The sequence below is a fragment of the Psammomys obesus genome, unplaced genomic scaffold, assembly GCF_907164565.1.
Source record: "Psammomys obesus unplaced genomic scaffold, mPsaObe1.curated_primary_1811, whole genome shotgun sequence".
NCBI classification, from domain to species: domain Eukaryota; kingdom Metazoa; phylum Chordata; class Mammalia; order Rodentia; family Muridae; genus Psammomys; species Psammomys obesus.
The window spans coordinates 1032618-1050635 of NW_026594014.1; the positions used below are offsets into that span (position 1 = coordinate 1032618).

Consider the following 18018-nt stretch of genomic DNA (forward strand, 5'->3'; position numbering starts at 1 on the left):
GAAGGTGAGTTCACAGGCCCTTCGATGGGCAGCCTCAGATCTCAGGGTCTCGGATGACACCTGGGCTCCAGAAGGAAACCCTGTCTTTAAAAAAACAACAAAAAGGTCTGGAACGGAGCTGAGGCTCCGTGGCACCAAAACCATCCCCAACATCAAATTCAAAAGGGACCACCGCCAAGTCAGTTGCTGGGACAGCCCTTGAGTTTCCAGGTCGGCCGGTTCTGCACATCACCACCAGGTGGCACCCAAGAGCCATCCTGCCAAATGGTCCCCACAGGTCCTTCAGTCAGATCCAGCTCTGCCTCACCCCCAGTGTCTTCCACCGCCAGCGCCTGCCCCTGGGACCTCAGTGGCAGCTGCCATAGAATCTCCACTGGCACCCAGGGTCTCCAGAGGCTCCTAGGTCCAGGCTATGTTTAGGCTGCACCGGTCTTAGAATCAGGAGTTGGTGCCCATCTTTAGCTACATCTTAAGTTTGAGGCCAGCCTGGGTTACACAAAATCTTGTCTCTCTCAATAACAATAGTGATAACAACAAATGAGGGGAGGCAATAGGCTACCTCCAGGTGGTGGTGGCGGCGGCGCACACCTTTCATCCCAGCAGGGGCAGAGCCAGGTGGATCTCTTGAGTTTGAGGCTAGCCTGGTCTACAGAGTGAGTTCTAGGACAGCCAGGGCTACACACAGAAACCTTGTCTCCAAAATTAAAGGGGAGGGAACCTTTGGCAGCCAAACTGCAAACACACATGTACACGCCAGGCACAGTGGGACGCCTCAAGGCACTCAGGAGGCAGAGGAAGAAGGATCTCTGTGAGTTTCAGGACAGCCGGAGTTACATAACCATGATCTAAATATGCATATGTGGGGAAAGACAGAAAAGTGAGGCCGTGTCTGTCAGCGCTTGACAGACTGACAACAGAAAGTAGCAATAGGTGTGAGGCTAGCCCAGACCCCACAGTGTCCCTGTTTCAATAAACACCACAGAGCTGTGTTCCTCACAGTGGAGCACCCTGGGCTGCCGGAACATTCCAGAGGAGCAGTGAGCATTCTCAGGGCTCAGACAATGTCAACCAAGGCTAAGTGAGACATGCTAGACTGCTTTTCTTTACATGTAAAAAGTGCCTGTGAATCAGTAAGAACCAACAGTACGATAAAAAGGGGTGTGTGTGTGTGTGTGAACTGTTTAACATTCTGAAAAGCAAATGCAAATGTCCCTAAACGTTTGGAGCTGGGCATTTCAGCAGTGCTGTGGCCTGAGCCTCTGGCTTTTTGGAGCAAACTTGCTGTCATCAGGTCTTCCACAGTTGCCTAAATCATGCCACTGAGTCAGACACGAAAGCCATGATCTCTCCAATGGGCCAGGGCAGAAAGCCTGAGATCCACAACCACCTGGCATCGTCTCTGCTTAATGAGAAGGTCAGGAGCAACCGGAGATGACACTGACAGAAGCTCAGTGGCCACCAAGGCCCTGGCTCTCGCAGTGACTATTTGGTGCCCAAGAGTATGATGGGTGAGAGCTTGATCTGTGAGTGATGGGTTGGGGCACGGGGACCCGGTCCTGAGAGTGAAGCCAGACACCCACTATCTCTGCTAGGGCTCAGTTTCCCCCCTGTGCTGCAGGTTGAACCTTAATGGCTTAGCAGATAGAGTATACCCTGGTCTGCCTGCAGTGCGGACCACAGGGTTGTTCTGAGCAAGAAGGCTGGTCCACGCTCTGCAGCCCAGTTGTCAAGATTGATTGTTCTTCTCAAATGAACAGCAAAGGAGACTAGCATGGGTGGGTTTGTTGGTTTGTTTGAAGGGGGAGGAGACAAAGCCTCACTGTGTAGCCCAGGCTGCCCTGAATCTTGCAGTTCTCCTGCTTCAGCCTCCTGAGTTCTGGGAACAAAGATGGGTGGCACCTCAGCACCTCTGGAGGCTGGTCCTGCCCACCCCTACCCCCACAGAAGAATGAAAACTGACCTTTTGGCCACCAATTTACAGAATTCTAGCCCCAGCTTATAAAAGAAAAAGCTTTTCCTTTTTACATTTATAAGGGCTTCATGGGGGGGGGGGGGGGGGTGGCTCACACCTTTAATCCCAGCACTCAGGAGGCAGAGGCAGGTGAATCTCTGAGTTCAAGGCCAGCCTGGTCTACAGAGCGATTTCTAGAACAGCCAAGGTTACTCAGAGAAACCTTGTCTTAAAAAAACAAAACATACAAACAACTTAATGGGTCTAGGGGTAGAAGCTCACTGGTAGAGTCCTGCCTAGAATCCCCCAGTGAGGGGCTGGGGCTGAGGTCGGGGGGGGGGCCTTTTCCTGTCATGTGCCCACACTTTGTAGTTTTATATGAAGGATGTGCCCTTTCATAAACATGTTATGTCTTCTATCCATTTTCTAATTTACTATTGATTCTTCTTAGTGTCCAGAAGCTTTATACATAATGTGGAAGCCGGTCTTTTGAGACGGAGAGTCAGTCCCAATAGCTGACTGACCATTGGGAGTTTTCTTTTCTTTTTCTTTTTTTTATTAAGTATTTTATTTATTTTTTATGTACAAGATTGCTCTATCTGCATGTGTACCTGCATGCCAGAAGAGGGCAGTAGAGGGTATAGGTGATTGCCACGGAGTGGTCGCTGAGAATTGAACTCGGTAGCTCTGGAAGATCTCTGCAGCCCTCCTAATCGCTGAACCATCTCTCTAGCCCTATTGAGAGCTTTCATTGGAACTGTTGCTGTTTTCCTGTGTGAAGTGTTTGTATGTAGGTGTTTTATATTTGTGTGTTGTCAGTTATTAATCTTTTAATGAAAGGCTCCTGGATTTAATGTCACCCTACACAGCACACTGAGATGTATGTTTTTCCTATCTATCCTCCTGATATCTTTTTGGTCGGTGGCGGTCAGGGTAGCCCAGGCTGCCCTTAAACTCACAGGGATCCATCTCCCTCTGCCTCTTGAATGCTGGGATTAAAGGCTGAGCCACCTAAGTGTCACTTTGTGCTAAATCTTTAGAATGCCGCGTTTGTTTTTCTCTGTGGAGTCCAGTTTAACACCTAGAATGTTCCCTCACCAGAGCTATACCTGGGTGTGTGTCAGGAGTCCTGTGTCACCAGCGTCATCCTACAAGGCCCCAGTGGATAGACAGAGACACTGAGGCAGGGAGTAGGGGGCTCTAGGGGGTGGAGCCTGGGTTAGAGGCCACAAGGTGGCCACTCCATTCTTGCTGGTGACAACAAACGTCCAGAGTCTGTGTGTCAGAGGCCAAGCGCAGAGGACAAACTGCTCAGTCCTGTCTGGGCGGTGAGAAGAGCAGGGAGGGAAAACGCGTGTTTTTGTAAGTGTGCTGGAGCTGCTGCTGGCACAGGGCAAAAGCTGTAAGGATCAGGAGGCCAGGGCATCCCTATGTCCCCACCAGGCTCTTGCTGAACTATGCGGGTGGTGACTGTGGGAAAATGGCAATGTGGCCCTAGCTCCAGTGGCCAGCTGAATGAGGTTCTTTCAGCCCAAACCAGAAGTTTGTCTCCCGTACGCAGGCCATGACCGCGTAGGCTGGAGAATCCGGCCCTGTCCCCAACTAGACTGAGGTTTCCCTGGAGCCCACCAACACAAAGAAAACCAGATATAGATTAGGGAGAAAGTTCTAGAGTGTTCCCTGGGTGTGGGGGGTTACACTGCCTTCCCCGCCCCTCCTCTTTTCCCCTCATTTCCTCTGCTTTAAAACAGGGACCAGCTCGGCTCCTCCAGCACCCCAGAATCCATCTTGCCCCAGGGCCTTTGCGAGTGCTGTCGCGGGGAGGAAGGTTTGCCTCGGAGGCTGGGCCAGCCGACGTCACCACCCCTGAGAGCTGCTCCCATAACAGGGCGTGCCTGGAAGGGGCGGAGGCGGGTGGCCCAGCCGGTCCTGCCGGTGCTGGCCTGCCAGTCTCAGGCTGGCGGCGGCCATGGAGGGGCTGCGTCGCGGGCTGTCCCGCTGGAAGCGCTACCACATCAAGGTACACCTGGCCGACGAGGCGTTGCTGCTGCCACTGACCGTGCGGCCCCGCGACACCCTAAGCGACCTGCGCGCGCAGCTGGTGGGCCAGGGCGTGAGTTCGTGGCGCAGAACCTTCTACTACAACGCTAGGCCGCTGCCGGACCATCAGACGGTGCGCGAGGCCCGCCTGCAGGACGGCTCCGTGCTGCTGCTGCTCAGTGACCCCAGGTGACCGGGGACCTGGGTTGGGGACCCGTCCCGGCCTGGGACGTGATGGGATCATGGGCTCTGGCTTATGGAGGATAGCCTGGTGGGATGCTGCTGGCTCTGGGACAGGGTAAGGAGGCCCCTGTGGCCGGGTCCCCCCCCCCTCGGCCTTCCTCTCCCTGTCCCTGCCTGTCTCTGCACATGTCTCTGTGTCCTGTCTCTCTCTGCACACAGCGCTTCCCCCTCCCCGTTTCTCCTTGTCTCTGTCTGCCTGACTCCGTCTCTCCGTCAGTTTCTGTCTGCTCACCTCAGAAGTGGGCAGGACGAGCGGCCCAGGGGCCACAGCTGCACTGCCTGCCTCAAGCCCGTCACACCACACTGGGTCCAGACTGTCTGTCTAGTGCGTCTCTCCACGGGTAGGAAGACACTGCCGCCGGAGCCTGGGCTAGCTGCAAAGGCCCGGAAGCCCGGCAAGGACCGCTTCTGTCCTCATCCGGGTCTTTCTGTCCACCCCCTCAGGTAGTCAAGGCTGGAGGAGATGGAGCCATGGTTTTAGGAACACAAGGTACTGGCTGAAGGAGCAGGCTGGGCCAGGAGACGCCACACCTCACTCTTCCTGGGAGCCCAGCCCTCTCCAGGTAAGCCACTCAGGAAACCGAGGGTCCATGGGGTGGACATGCTCGCCTCATCCTCCCATCTCCTAATGTTGGCTCAGCACCGGTGCCCCCAATTTGCTGTGTGACCTTGAGAAATGTTCCCCTCCCTTCTAACCTATGCGGTGCAAGCCTGGGGGCATGGGTCTACAAGTGCTCGGCCTGCAATTCCTCAAACAGCCACCAGGACGCGCTGAGGCACCTTTGCCTGCAATTCCCATGGTGTCCGCCAGGGGCTCCAAGCACTGTGGCTGTCTGCTGGAGAAGGGCCCCAGGAGCGTGGTGACCACGGGACCCACATCCTCTCCCAGATTCAGGCTTTTGGGAAAGGGGAGAAAGGCACCAAGCTGCTGCCTCACGTCCCTTGGGGTCACATGTCCCCTGCTGATCCAGGTGCTGGGTTCCCAGGGAGATGCGACATCCCAGCCCTGCTGATGCCCGCTCTTGCTGTGTTCCTGATGGTGACTTCAGACTCTGTCCAGCCCTCCAGCAAGGAGCCTCCTGGTTTCTCTGTGGCTTTGGGACCCTTCCCTCTCTCTGGGATCCTCTATCAACGCCCAGGGCACAGCTTCTTCCAGGAAGCCCTCCAGTCAACAGACACAGTTCCTTCTTTGGGAACCTATGGGGCTCCAGCTATGAAGAGCCCTGGCTCCAGGAGGACCTGCCGGAACCCTGACCTGGGAGACTGACCCAGGGCGGCCCTGGTGAGCCCATGGACGTGCACAATGCTCTCAGTATTTCAGCACATGCGGTGGCTGTGTGTTCCGCCCCGCAGCCCCAGTGCTGGGTACTGTCTGTACCCCTGTCCCGTCCCCAGTCACCCCCATGTCCTCCCCCCCCTGTGCTGGGACCTGCACAGTGAGCCCAGAAGGAAACACCGTTTCAATTAAGAGCTGGTCAGGTTGCAGGGTTAGAGTAGGGCAGGCGGGGACTGAACCCCGGCCTTTGGGAGCGAGCGGGCTGCGGAGCATGCTCAGCTACACCAGGTCCTGGGGTGAGTCCTGCTCTGCCTCCCCGGGTCCACCAGGCTGTTGCTCAGCCGTGGGGCATGCTGCTGTCCCTGTGGGAGAGCTGGTGGGGGGAAGGGTTGGCATGAGGGGGTGAGAGAAAGCATTTTGACATTTAACAAACACTATGCAAATAGCATGCAAATAGCATGCAAATCACTACTCATCCCTTAAGCCCGACAGCCATGGCGTGTTCAGAAATAATAATGTAGGGCCTGTCCCCTGGTGCCCGTCCTGGCGGCCTTCCCTTCCCCCTGCCCACCTCCCTCCCTCCCTTTTCCTCCTTCCCTTCCCATCTTTGATCCAAGGCCTCCTAGCCCTGAAGTGGATGTAAACAACCCAATTGGCTGCTTGCGTCCTGTTTTCCAGATCAGAGAGCCAAGGCCCACAGAGGCCTTAGGTCCCAAAGCCACAGTGCGGAAGGCATGTACCCCCTCTCCCACGGTCATCAGAGGCCAAGGCAGACAGAGCCTATGGCCCACAGAGCAAAGGGCACAGATGAGGAGGCCCCGGGCTGTTGAGCATGGGCTGCCCACAAGCTCACCCTGTTCCTTGTGTCTGGAGTTTTTCCTGAATCCTGGGCACAGGCCCCTCTGCTGCTTTGCTGCTTTTCTTTTTTTTTTTTTTTTTTTACAAGCTCCTATTTATTCTACAAAAGCCTACCTTGAGTGCCCAATTTTTACACAGCCCTTCCTGATGATAATAATAGCCTCCAGTTCCTCTGGGCCCCTGCCATGCCAGTACTGTGCTCCTGTCTTAGGCCTGAGTCATGAAAGCAGGTGGTGGGAGGCTCATTCCATCGCTGTGAGCTCAGCTCAGGAGCCCCAACGTCATGCAGTCTGGGCTCTAGGTGCGGAGGGCCATTTTGAATGTGTATCAAATAAAAAGACTGAAAATAAAACAGTGCCTGCTGTGACCCGGCTTCATTCTCTCGTGGTTTTGTACCGCCCTCCCCTGTGACACCCACTCTGTCACCTGCTGCCCACTCTCCCTCCAGGGCCTGGCGGACATCAGGCCCCACCCAGCCAGCAAGCCCTGGCCGGGGCAGGAAGTTTCGGGTGAGACTTGGCAAGTTCTCCGGTCTCACTGAGGCCTGTGGCATCCAGGGAGGGGTCCACCCACGCTAAGGCCCGACAGTCAGCAGCAGCAGGGACAAGGCGTAAGGATCCGACAGGGCTCCCTTGCAAGTCGGCCTATTCCACCAAGCATTTGCAGGATACTGTGCCGTTTTCTAGAGACCCAACTGGACTCACTCGCACAGACAGTAGCTGGGATTGTTGAGCACATGAGGGACTCAGCACAAGAGAGCCGAAGGCCACAGACGGGACCTCCCTGTGATTTCCCCTGAAGACCTAGCAGCGGCCGCAGTGGCCCTAGCGACCCTGTACCCAAGTCATCCTTGTTTATTTCTGTGCTTGGGGTCCTGCCTGCACAGTTTTCAAAAACTGAAGAGGCTGGGGCTCTAGGGTGGAGCCCCGCCTAGAACTCTCCAGTGAGAGACTGGGGGTGTGGCCAGGATGGAGCCCTTTCCTGAAGGCCCCTCCTTCGGGGGGGGGGGTGAGGACCGTAGGCGGGGCCTAACAGGACTCTCTCTCTTTAACCAGGTCCCAGCGCCATGTTCTCCTTTGTCTTTAGTTGTGTTTCTCTTTTTGAGACAGAGTTGTCACACTTTAGTCCAGACTGGTTTCAAATTGGCAACAATTCTCGTGCCTCAGGATCCTGACAGCTAATTTACCCTTTAACTTCAAAGGTGCTTCTCAGAGGAGGGCCCCAAATGATTCATGCTCCTTTAGTTACCAAAAAAATAAATAAATAAAATAATAATAATAATAATAATAATAATTGAGGGAAGGTCTCAGCTATCCTGGAACTTGATATATAGAACAGGCTAGCCTTGAACTCACAGAGATCTTCCTGCATCTGTCTCCCTCCAGAGTTCTGGGATTAAAGGTGTGGCTTTAGTTTTTCTTCTCTCTCTTTTTTAACTTACACTCATTTCTTTACCTATTTATTTCTTATGCTGTAACTCACCTGGGGCCTGGGATTCAGTAACCAAGCAGTGAGCATGTGGGGTTCTTAGCATCCTCCTCCAGGATTCTGCTCCTGTCACTGTGGCCCCAGGACAGTTCTGGTTCCATCTGATGAAAAGCCCCAGCACTTGGCTCCCTGCTCTGTGATAAATGGGGCAAACTCAGAATTACTCATCAGCTGGAGGACAGAGCACTGGCACAGGGCGCTGGCTGCACAGGAGGCAGGCAGCCAGGCTGCTGTAGAGAAGTCACTTTCCCTCCCTGAATTCTGTGTCCTCATGGAGGCAGCACTGTCGGATGTTGGGAGAAACTGGTCAGAGGTCACTCTAAGTTATAAACATTAAAGAGCCAGGGGCATAACAGTGGCTCACGCCTTTAAAGAGAGACAGAGGCAGCAGAATCTCTGTGAGTTCGAGGTCAGCCTGGTCTACCATAGCAAGTTCCAGGACAGTGAGACTGTCTCAAAGAAAGAAGGAAGGAAGGAAGGAAGGAAGGAAGGAAGGAAGGAAGGAAGGAAGGAAGAAGGAAGGAAGAAGGAAGCAGCAGGCAGGCTAATTTGGTATCGTGTCTCATGTATGTGCTGTGTTGGTGTGAGGTGAGCAGCAGCCGAGAGGGCTGAAGAAACCGTCGAGAGAAGGACAAAGCAGTGGGCTGAGCTCGCTCCCATGGGATATGGGTGCATGTGAATGGCTGTAGTGGAAGCCAACGGGGTTCGCTGCTGGGTACCCCAGTTGTCCTATCACCCACCTCGAGTCCTCCACCCCATCTTTCTCCTCTAACTCCTCTTCATCACTTTCCAGGGAAACAAGCTCAGGGTCCAAACCGTTCACTCTTGCAGAGCAGACCCTCACAGCCTGGACCTGAGGGTGAACAGGTTGCATTTATTTATTAACCATTTCTGCTCACTGACATGTAGGCAGAGGTCGGCCTGCAGGAGTCGGGGCTGGGGATCGAACTCAGGTCGTCAAGTTTGGCAACAAGCCATCTCTGAGCACCGAGTTTGCACCCAGCAGTTAAACGCTTTCTTTGGCTCATTTCATCCTGACAGTAGCGGGGGGGGGGGGATCACCCCATTTTGCAAAGACTTGCCTAACTTCTGAGTCTAAGATTCTGAACAGGGTAGGTTTGAACCTGAGATTGTTTAAAAATTGAGATGGGGCTAGGAAGGCGGTGTGGTGGGTTTCCGGCTCTGGTTGACCCGGATGCTTCTGTCTATTCCATGTGCTGGAGCCACAGCAGCCTCTCTGGAGTCCGGGGTCCGGATCCTAAGGGATGGAAAAGCAAATTATGTGTCCATGCAGTGTCAGGGTTGGGCTGGAGAGAGCTGGGGGGAGCCGAGACAGAAAATACCTGCTGTCGGCCAGGCACTGGAGCAGGACACACCTTCCTCTCAGATCCCAGGGGAGTACACGGAGGCACAGGCCAGGCTGGGGCCTGAGGAGCATGGCGCAGAGGCGCCCACCGTCTCATCTCCCTCGCTTGCTGCATCACAGGCCCATCCCCAACGTGGTGCAGATGGGGAAACTGAGGTACCATAACCATGACAGCTGCTGACTCACACACACAGAGCCACAAATACATGAAGAAATTTACAAAATGAATAATGACGAGCCTGGCGCTGTTGCCATGGCCACCATGGGTAGATGGTTCCTTAGTGGTTACGTCTGTATTAAGCGTCTATATTCTCAAAGGTATTTTGCCCCACAGAGGTGAATGGGCCCGCAGCCAGCAGGCCGAGGCCCAGGTTCTGCATTAGTGTGCCCTTGGAGGGTCACCAGAGTCCTCGGCCTTCCACAGGCCCAGGCTACCCTGAGAACAAGCACGTGGCCAGCGGCCCGAGACACACAAGGGGGCCAGCAAGATGGCTCAGCGGAGACTGCCTTCAAGCCCTGACTAACTGAGCTCGGTCCCGGGGGACGGTGTCGGGGAAGGAGCCCCACCTCCTGCAGTTAGTCTCCCGCTCCACACACGGGCTAAATACACAGACAGGAAGATGCTTGGGCCGGCCCTCAGGGACGCTTCCCACGTTGTGCCCTCCTGAAGGCCCTGCACAGCCCGTCCTCTGCCAGCCGCCTGGGGACAATTACAGTGTCCCAGACACCTCACAGACAGGCCTCATGTTTAATTCATCCTGAGCTAATGACAGCCTTAGGGAGAGAGCTGCAACCTGGACCCTCCACTCCTGGCCAGTGGTGCTTGGGAGAGGGCGCTGGCTGGGGGTTGTGTCCTGCGCTTGGTCCCCTTGGCCGGTGGGGCTCCCTTCCAGGGGACATGAGGGTGTGTGAAGGAAGAGGCTCACAGGGGCCGTGGAGGATGCAGGACGCTCGTGCACCCATCTACACTCCAGCATGGCCAGCAGGCTGGGATGGCTGCTGGTGGGGAAACAGGAGGTTAGGGTGACAGGGAGCGGGCTCTGAGCTACAGGGAAGGAGTCAGCCACACAGAGTAGGGAGTCATTAGGAGCCACAAACAGTGGAAATGGACAGGACGGACACCGTGTGGCAACCCCACTTCCCGTAAATCATCGTGATGAAAATACGTAGAAGATTGACTTTGTGTAAATGAAATGAATCTGTGTCTGTGCACATTGCATATAGTTGCCTGTGGAGGCCAGAAGAGGGCATCAGACCCCCAAGCTTGATCTCAGGATGCAGGGACTGAACTCAGACCCTTGGCAAAAGCAGCATGTTCCTCAACGCTGTCTGTCAGCTCCATAAAAGTGAAAAAACAAAACAACAACTACAGCAACAAAAGAGCCAGGCATGATATTGGCCCACACCTTTAATCCCAGAAATCAGGAGGCAGAGGCAGGAGGATCTCTGTGAGTTTAGGGTCAGCCTGGCCTACTTGGAAGGTTCCAGGCCAGCAGGGATATATAGAGAGACCCCATCTCAAAATAAATAAACAGTTATAAGTAATATATTGCAAAGACACTTTGGGCCCTGACTGCCACAAAGTAGGTGCTCTATACTTGTCTGAAATCAACCCTGTCTCTAGGGCCTGAGAGCTGCCTGCAGGCATGTGAGGTGAAATCTCTTACTGGCCAGATTTCAAGCCCAGGGCCCAGCACCTAAGCAGCCGGGAAGTAGGGGATTTTGAGCTCGGTGCAAGTGGGTAGCTCAGTCTCTGAGGCTCAGAGAGGAGCAGAGCATCGCTGGGCAGCACAGCACAGTGGGAGAGGGCCTGGCCCATTGGCATTGTCCCGAGGCCTGGATCCAGGTTTGGCAGCTGTAGATGGGGGCGCACCTCGGCGGTGGTACCCAGCGTTTCCATGGTAACCTGGCAGGGGCCAGGCCAGAGAGATTAGGCATCCTGAGGAGCAACAGCTAAAAATAGCTCACGCCCCACAGGGCTCCTTAGTGCTGGGCTTTTGGCTGCCAGTCCGTCCTGTCTGCCCTCTGTGCCCCGGGGGACAGGACACAGCGATGGCTGCCTCGTCCCTGGCCCGTACCAGGTGCAGCCTGGCTCCCTCTCCCTCCCATGTTGCTCTGCCCATCGCTAACCGGCTCTGTGGTCCTGTTTGTCCCCCCACCACGGGCTGATGGCGTCTCTAATGAGTCTGCTAGTCCCTGAGGTGGGAGGAAACGGTCTTGGGCCTGGCTCTCTGTGTAGGACTTGGCACACAGCACTTGGCTTAAGAAATGCGCGACCAACACTCTATGGCTGAAAAATGGATCCTCTAGGAGAAATTACAGTGAGCTATTTCACTTTATTTTTCAGACAGTCTCCTACAGCACAGGCTGGCTTGAAATTCACCGTGTAATCAAGGCTGATCCTCCGGCGTCCAGCTCCCCAAGTGCTGTGAACAGGAATGTGCCTACTCACTCATTCGGTGCTGGGGACAGAACCAGAGCCTCGCTCACACAGGCACCCAAGAGGCACAGGCACTGCTCCACCCACCTGTCAATCACTGGCCCAATTTGCAGGTGATGGCTTGGCTGTGTGACCTTAGGCAGCTGATTCACCTCTCTGGTCCCTTTCCACCATAAAGAAAGGGAATTCTAGAACTCACAATATGAGTATCTTAACTGTGAGGCTAGCCTAGTCCCAGCTCCTTTGTCCTGTGGTCCTAGGCTTCTGCTCAGACGGGCAGCAGACTCCAGAACCAGCCAGAACCCAGGCTCTGATTCTCAAATCCCAACTCGCATGTTGGGGCACACAATGGCTGCCCAGCTACTTCCAACATGGCCACGGTCTAGGCTGTTGGTGGTAGGGGGAAGCAGAAACAGAAAGGAAAGAAAGGAGACCTGGATGTTCCAGCCTGGGGCTAGGCGCATGGTTCCACCACCGGTCCCCCTGCCCGCAGTCAAATGACCTCTCACCGCAAGGGTGGCTGGTTAACGAAGTCTTCCCTAATCTCAGATGAGCAAATGGCACACCGGAGCCCAGCGCACCTTGCTCACTGCGGCTTCTGGAGTCTGAGGCTCCTTCCTGCCCTGGGGCCTTTGCTTGTCTGCCATACTCTCCCCATCCCAGGCTCCTCTATATTTTTTAAGTCCTTGTCTGACAGGCCCTCCCCGAGGATTGTCAGACCACACTGTTCAAGGTCTCAGCCTGCCCTCCCTCCCCAACCCTTTCATTGTTCCCTCCCGTACTAGCAAGTGGATAGCAGGGGGTGGGGATGGTCATTTCCTGCAGAACATCTGCAGTTTCTCCTCCTGCTCAACCATCTTCTCTCTTCCATCCCCTCCTACCCTGAAACTGGCAAGTCCTCAGCCCTGCTTATGCCTCCTAGAGGCAAAGAGCCCAGGATGACCCAGGAGGCACCAGCATGCCCCAGGCCCGGCGCCCCACCCACAGCAGGCCACATCAAGTCACTTCACCCAGTGAGATTCAACTCCCACTTCAAAGCAGGACCCCAGTCTGGGGAAGTCGCTCTGAGACTCAGTCTCTTGTAGCCCAGGCTGGCCTGGAAGCCTGTGTGTAGCCAAGGATGACCTCCTGATAGTACTGCCTGGGTGCTGGCTTCTGGGCATGTGAGGTCTTTGCCCCAGGCCTCATGAGGGCTCTATCCAGAGACATGCCCACAGTTTGTCTAGTTTTTGTTTTTAATTTGTGAGACAGGGTCTTGCCATGTAGCCCAGGCTGGCTTCAGAATCAACATCCTCCTGCCTCAGCCTCCTGGATGCTGTGATGAGCCCCTCCCGGCATCAAGATTCTCCTGAAAAATGGCGGTCCTTGCTTCACTGAAGGTCATCCCAATGCCCCACGCCAGCCAGGCCCAGCAGTCTGCACCCTGTGCCTTCTCCACCTTCCCTCACCACAGGCCGCCCTGTGCCAGGATTCTGTTTAGTTTAATAATCTTCCAAAAGTTTAATTGTTCTTTTATTCATCCGTGACCTTTCTCTCTCATCTGGAGACATATTTATGGCTAATCTACAAACTTCAAGAACCAGATCTATTTGCAAAACCAATTACCTGCATATGCAAATGAGCCTCTTGCTGCCCAGGTCCCTGGGCCAGCTGGTGGGGGTGGCGGCCAGGAGGGGAGTGCGCCTCTGTCTCATAATTTCTGCAGCTGGGACCCGGGGCTCCCCAGAATTAATGAGAATCACAGGGATCAACAAGGACTTGATCCCAGGTACCCTACTCCCTACCAGGCCTCTCTAAATAATGGGCAAGACAGCTGCTCCCTGTCTCATCCATTCATCCATCCATCCATCCATCTATCCATTAACTATTCTACATTCAGTGTGCCAAGAACTGCTGTCCCTTCTATGGAAGCATGGATGGGAAGAGCAGCTCCCATCGGAATGGAGGAGGTAAGACAGCTAGCCAGGGTACCTGAAGTATGAGAGGCTGAGGAGTGGGTGAGGGGCTGAGGGTGTGGGCGGGGGTGGAGCCCTGTCTAGAATCCCTCAGTGAGGGGTGGAGTTGTGGCTCTGTGGTGACCTTTGGCCCCGGCGGCAACGAGACCCTGCCTCAGGGCCTTTGCACTTGCTGTGTCCTTTGCCTGGAATGGTCTTCCCAGGGATCTGGGCCAGGCTGTGTCTTCCCCCCTGGGTGGCTCACAAACATTTGCTGCCGCAGTTGATGGCTCTGTCTGCAGGAGGCCGGAACAAGCTGAGATCTTGGCTTAGTCATGTGGGCCAAATGTCCCCATTTCTCAACTGAGAGCATTCAGACTGCTATCGGGGCTTCTGGCAGGGGGAGACCCGGGGAGCTGGGCAGGCTGGAGTCTGGAGCCAGCTACTGCAGGTCACCGCTTCAGCATTCACAGGAGCTCTGAGGTGAGGAATGGAGGAAGAGGTCACCTCTGGAACCTGGGCTAGAAGTCAGAGCCCCCCACCCCTAGACCAACCATAACTTCTCCACCTAAGCAAAAGGCGGCTGTGGCCACATGCCCCACGTCTCTGTCCCGGCATTGGTTCTCTCTCCTTGGGCTTCAGGTGGCCATGATTCAGCACTCTTCTCCCTGTCAGCCACAGTGGCTGGTTCCTGCCTCCCCCTCTCACTTGCTCTCCCTCAGTGTACACAGAGACATCTCAGTAGAGGCAGTCAACTTCACCCAGCCTGCTCCCCATCCCAGGGCCCCTCCACAGGGGCAGCCGCTCTATTCCAGAGTTAAACAGACATCCATCTCCCCTTAGCACGCTGTTCCGTTGGCCTATGCTATCCTGAACCTCCTGCAAGAATGGTCCCTTCAGAACTAACAAGAGAGGACCACTGATGGGCTTCACAGCACATTCTTAGTCCACAAGCAGCCCATTGCCTGAGCTCCTGGGCACACTGTCTAAGAAGACCACACCCAGCCCAGAGGTGGGAGCTCAGCTGATGAACAGCTCTGTGGAAGGTACTGCCTGAAGAGAAGCAGGATGGATGGAAGGGTGATGGATGGATGGGTGGGTGGGTGGAAGGATGGGTGGATGGATGGATAGATGGATGGAAGAATGGGGGGATGGGTGAATGAATGGACGGATTAGTGTGTGGATAGATGGATGAGTGGAAGGAGAAGTAGGTGGATGGATGGATGAATGGATGGATGGGTGGATGGATGGATGGATGGATGGATGGATGGATGGATGGATGGGTGGATGGGTGGGTGGGTGGATGGGTGGGTGGATGGATGGGTGGATGGGTGGGTGGGTGGATGGGTGGATGGGTGGATGGATGGATGGGTGGATGGGTGGGTGGATGATGATAAATGGATGGGTGAATAGGCAGTTTCTCGAGTTGGTAACGGAAAGATGGCTTGATGAGTAGAAGCATGAATGTGATCAGGATGGACAGTGTTGGTGCCTGGCTGGTTGGACTGTTGGTGTGGTGTTTTCAGGTGTGCGGTCTGTGAGTTGGAATGGATGGTTCTGTGCATACACGTATAGAAAGCCATGAGGTGTTGACTGTGCTCGTTGGAGTGTTGCCGATGTCTGGTGACACTTGCTTAGCTGCTGGCCAGGGGTGGCCAGGGGGTGCACAGTGTGTGGAGCTGGGTGGGGAGGCTGCTGTCTTCATTAGCCTGTGGGTTTGGTGCCACTGTGGGCTGCGGAGTGGAATGGGTGATGAAGACTGTCTGAAGCCATTCTGTGACCAGCTGAAGTTTGGGGACAGTGAAGGCCCTGGTGTTTAGGAGCCAGATGTGGTACAGACTCTTCCATCTATTTTTAGGTCTCAGCTGCACTGGAGGAGCCCCCACACCTCCTTCATAGCTGTGCGGAACCAGTGCAAGCCCCTGGCGAAGGCCCCTCTCAACTGCTTGGTCCCCGCCTCCCAGGCCCTTGCTTGAGGCTTGATTCCATCCTGGCCGCCTGCAGATTCAATTACTAGACTGCGGGGTGCGGGCAATTTGCTTTCTGGGCTGAGAAGCTGCTTCTGTGTCTTTGTGACTTTTAACAGCTTTGAGACGGGGGGGGGGGGGGGGGGGGAAAAAGAGAGGGGGGGGGAGGGGGGGGGGGGGGGGGGGGGGGACAGAAAAGAAGAGAGTGGAATGAGAGATAGAGGTAGAGGGAAGGTCAGAGACAAGAGAGAGACAGAGGTCTGGCTGGCCTCAGACCTTCTGTCCCAGAGGCACCCTGTTCACAGAGTCCAAGTGTTCCCTCATGATGAGTAGGGGAGTCCCCAAAGACAGACAGACAGATAGACAGACAGACAGACACACTGGTTTCTGTGGCGGAAGAGACCGGCCATGGTATCAGTGGGAGTGTGGAGACCTAGGAAAGGCCCCTAGGGAGGCGTCCAAGCTCCTGCCGGCACCTTGGCAGGAGGTCCTTTGCTCCTTTGAAGTCTCAGAGGCATTCAAGGTCACCCTTCATTCTGGAGCAGGCTCTGAGATGGAGGGCCCAGTGGGCTTGCCCTGGACGCAGGGGAAGCTGAGGACCGTGCACACAGTGGACTCAGCTCTAGTGTTCGTCCTGTCTCCCCAACGCCCTGACATCCCAACACCTCACCAGGATTCGCCCCTCCCAGGCACCTAAACTCCTTCCTGAGTGGCCTGAACCGTCCCCCGCCAGGAGCCAGGCTCGGAGCAATGGCCTCTATCTAATCTCCAGCTCCTCAGAAGGGCCATCCAGGGTCTTTCTGCCCTTCCCCTGTGAGGAGCTTCCCCAGGCTGCCCCCCAGGGAGTCTGGCCTCAGCACAGCGACTCTGCACTGTGTCTCCAGCTTGCTGGGTCATTGTCTACCCTCTCTGTTCACTGTATTTCTTTCCTGGCTTCTGGGGGAAACTGGAGGCCACAGAACCAAGTCACCCCTGAGAGGAAAGATCCTTGTCGGTGGCTTCTCCTACAAAAACTAAGATGGTTGCTTCAGGGGTGAAAAATGGCTTTCAGAGCAAGCACGAGAACTTAAGAGTTCGAATCTCCAGAGCCCATATAAAAAGCTGAGCATGGTCAGGGTTATCTGATCCCAGGACTGGGTTCCCATAACCCACGCAGCCTTCAGGTGGGAGGCGTGGAAGCTTCTCTCAGGAATGACAGTAACCCAGAGAGAGTTAGGGCATGGCTCACAGGGGTCCCTGAAGGCTGAGCATGGCCTTCCCAACTCTAGCTGCCATCGTACCTCCTCCAGGAAGCCCCAAGGACTCAGGCATCTCCTCCCACTCATACCCCTACCCCTACTTCAACACAGGGCCTTGTCGTCAGGATATTTCTGGAAAGGGCTGGGTATAACTTTGCTCCCCCCCCCCCCCAGCCCCTCTGTCTTATCCATGAGGTGACAAACAGGACTGAGGCAGGGGGCGGTAACGCCTTTGGCTTCAGCCATACTTGAGAAGGCCCAGCACCGCTTCTGTAGGTGGCTTCAGCACAGCCAGACATGGGCGTCGCTCCCTGCCACAGCTGCAGCCACTTCCAGGGCCATAGCCGCTCCACGTGGGGTCCTGCCCGGTCTCTTCCACTTTCAGTCCCTGTCTTGCTTTGGGGAGCAACTGTCTGACTGTCTGCTGTAGACTCACTTTGGGTGCCCACAACTCCTTTTTCCATGCTGGGCCTCTTGTGTACACACACTAGGATCGTACCCCTGTGCTAAAGCACAGAGGGCAAAGGTCTTTTTCTAGAGTAACACAGCAATACAGCAATGGAGAGATGGAACTGGGGACTGGGCAGGGGTGTTTGAACTCACGTCTGCCAGTCATCAGAGACTTCCCACACCACCGAGGGAAAAAAGGTTGGACCTGTGGATCTCTGAAAGTAAGGTGCCATCTTCATGGCTTTGAAAGGTGCCAACCTCCTACGTGGTTGGCTTTCAGTCTTTGTCTGAAATCTGTGAACTTTGGGGCACAGAACCTAGGATCTTCTCAAGACCACGCCCCTGACCACGCCCCAGCCCCTCACTGGGTTTTCCAGGAAAGGCTACAACCCTGACCACACCCAAAGCGCCATTGCTTCAACCACTCTTGGCTAACTGTCTCATCTCCTCCATTCCAGTGGGAACTTTCTCCCTTCCAGCTTGCTCTTCCCATCCATGTTTCCTGAGTGCACAGCAGTGCTTGGCACACAGAATGTACAGTGGTTAATGAGCGGAGGTATGGATGGATGGGTGGATGGATGGATGGATGAATGGATGGGTGGGTGGGTGGGTGGGTAGATGGGTGGATGGATGGGTGGGTGGATGGGTGGGTGGGTGGATGGATGGGTGGATGGGTGGGTGGATAGGTGGATGGGTGGGTGGATGGGTGGGTAGATGGGTGATGGATGGGTGGGTGGATGGGTGGGTAGATGGGTGGATGGATGGGT

The 18018-nt window shown here is 55.2% G+C and overlaps 1 protein-coding gene across 3 annotated transcripts; it reads left to right on the forward strand.

Moving 5' to 3' along the window:
* Positions 1-3679: 3679 nt before the first annotated feature.
* Tincr (TINCR ubiquitin domain containing) lies at positions 3680-6729 on the forward strand. Of its 3 annotated transcripts, XR_008721360.1 has the most exons (3): positions 3680-4180; positions 4679-4797; positions 5206-6729. XR_008721360.1 is itself a non-coding variant. In XM_055617780.1 (1 exon), the coding sequence occupies exon 1, from the start codon at positions 3921-3923 to the stop codon at positions 4182-4184; it is 264 nt and encodes an 87-aa protein (XP_055473755.1). In that variant the 5' UTR covers positions 3680-3920. The 3 variants fall into 3 exon arrangements, 1 of the variants encoding a protein (XP_055473755.1); XR_008721361.1 differs by lacking the exon at positions 3680-4180 and having other exon boundaries at positions 4682-4797; positions 5221-6729; XM_055617780.1 differs by lacking the exons at positions 4679-4797; positions 5206-6729 and having other exon boundaries at positions 3680-4184.
* The last annotated feature ends 11289 nt before the right edge of the window (positions 6730-18018 follow it).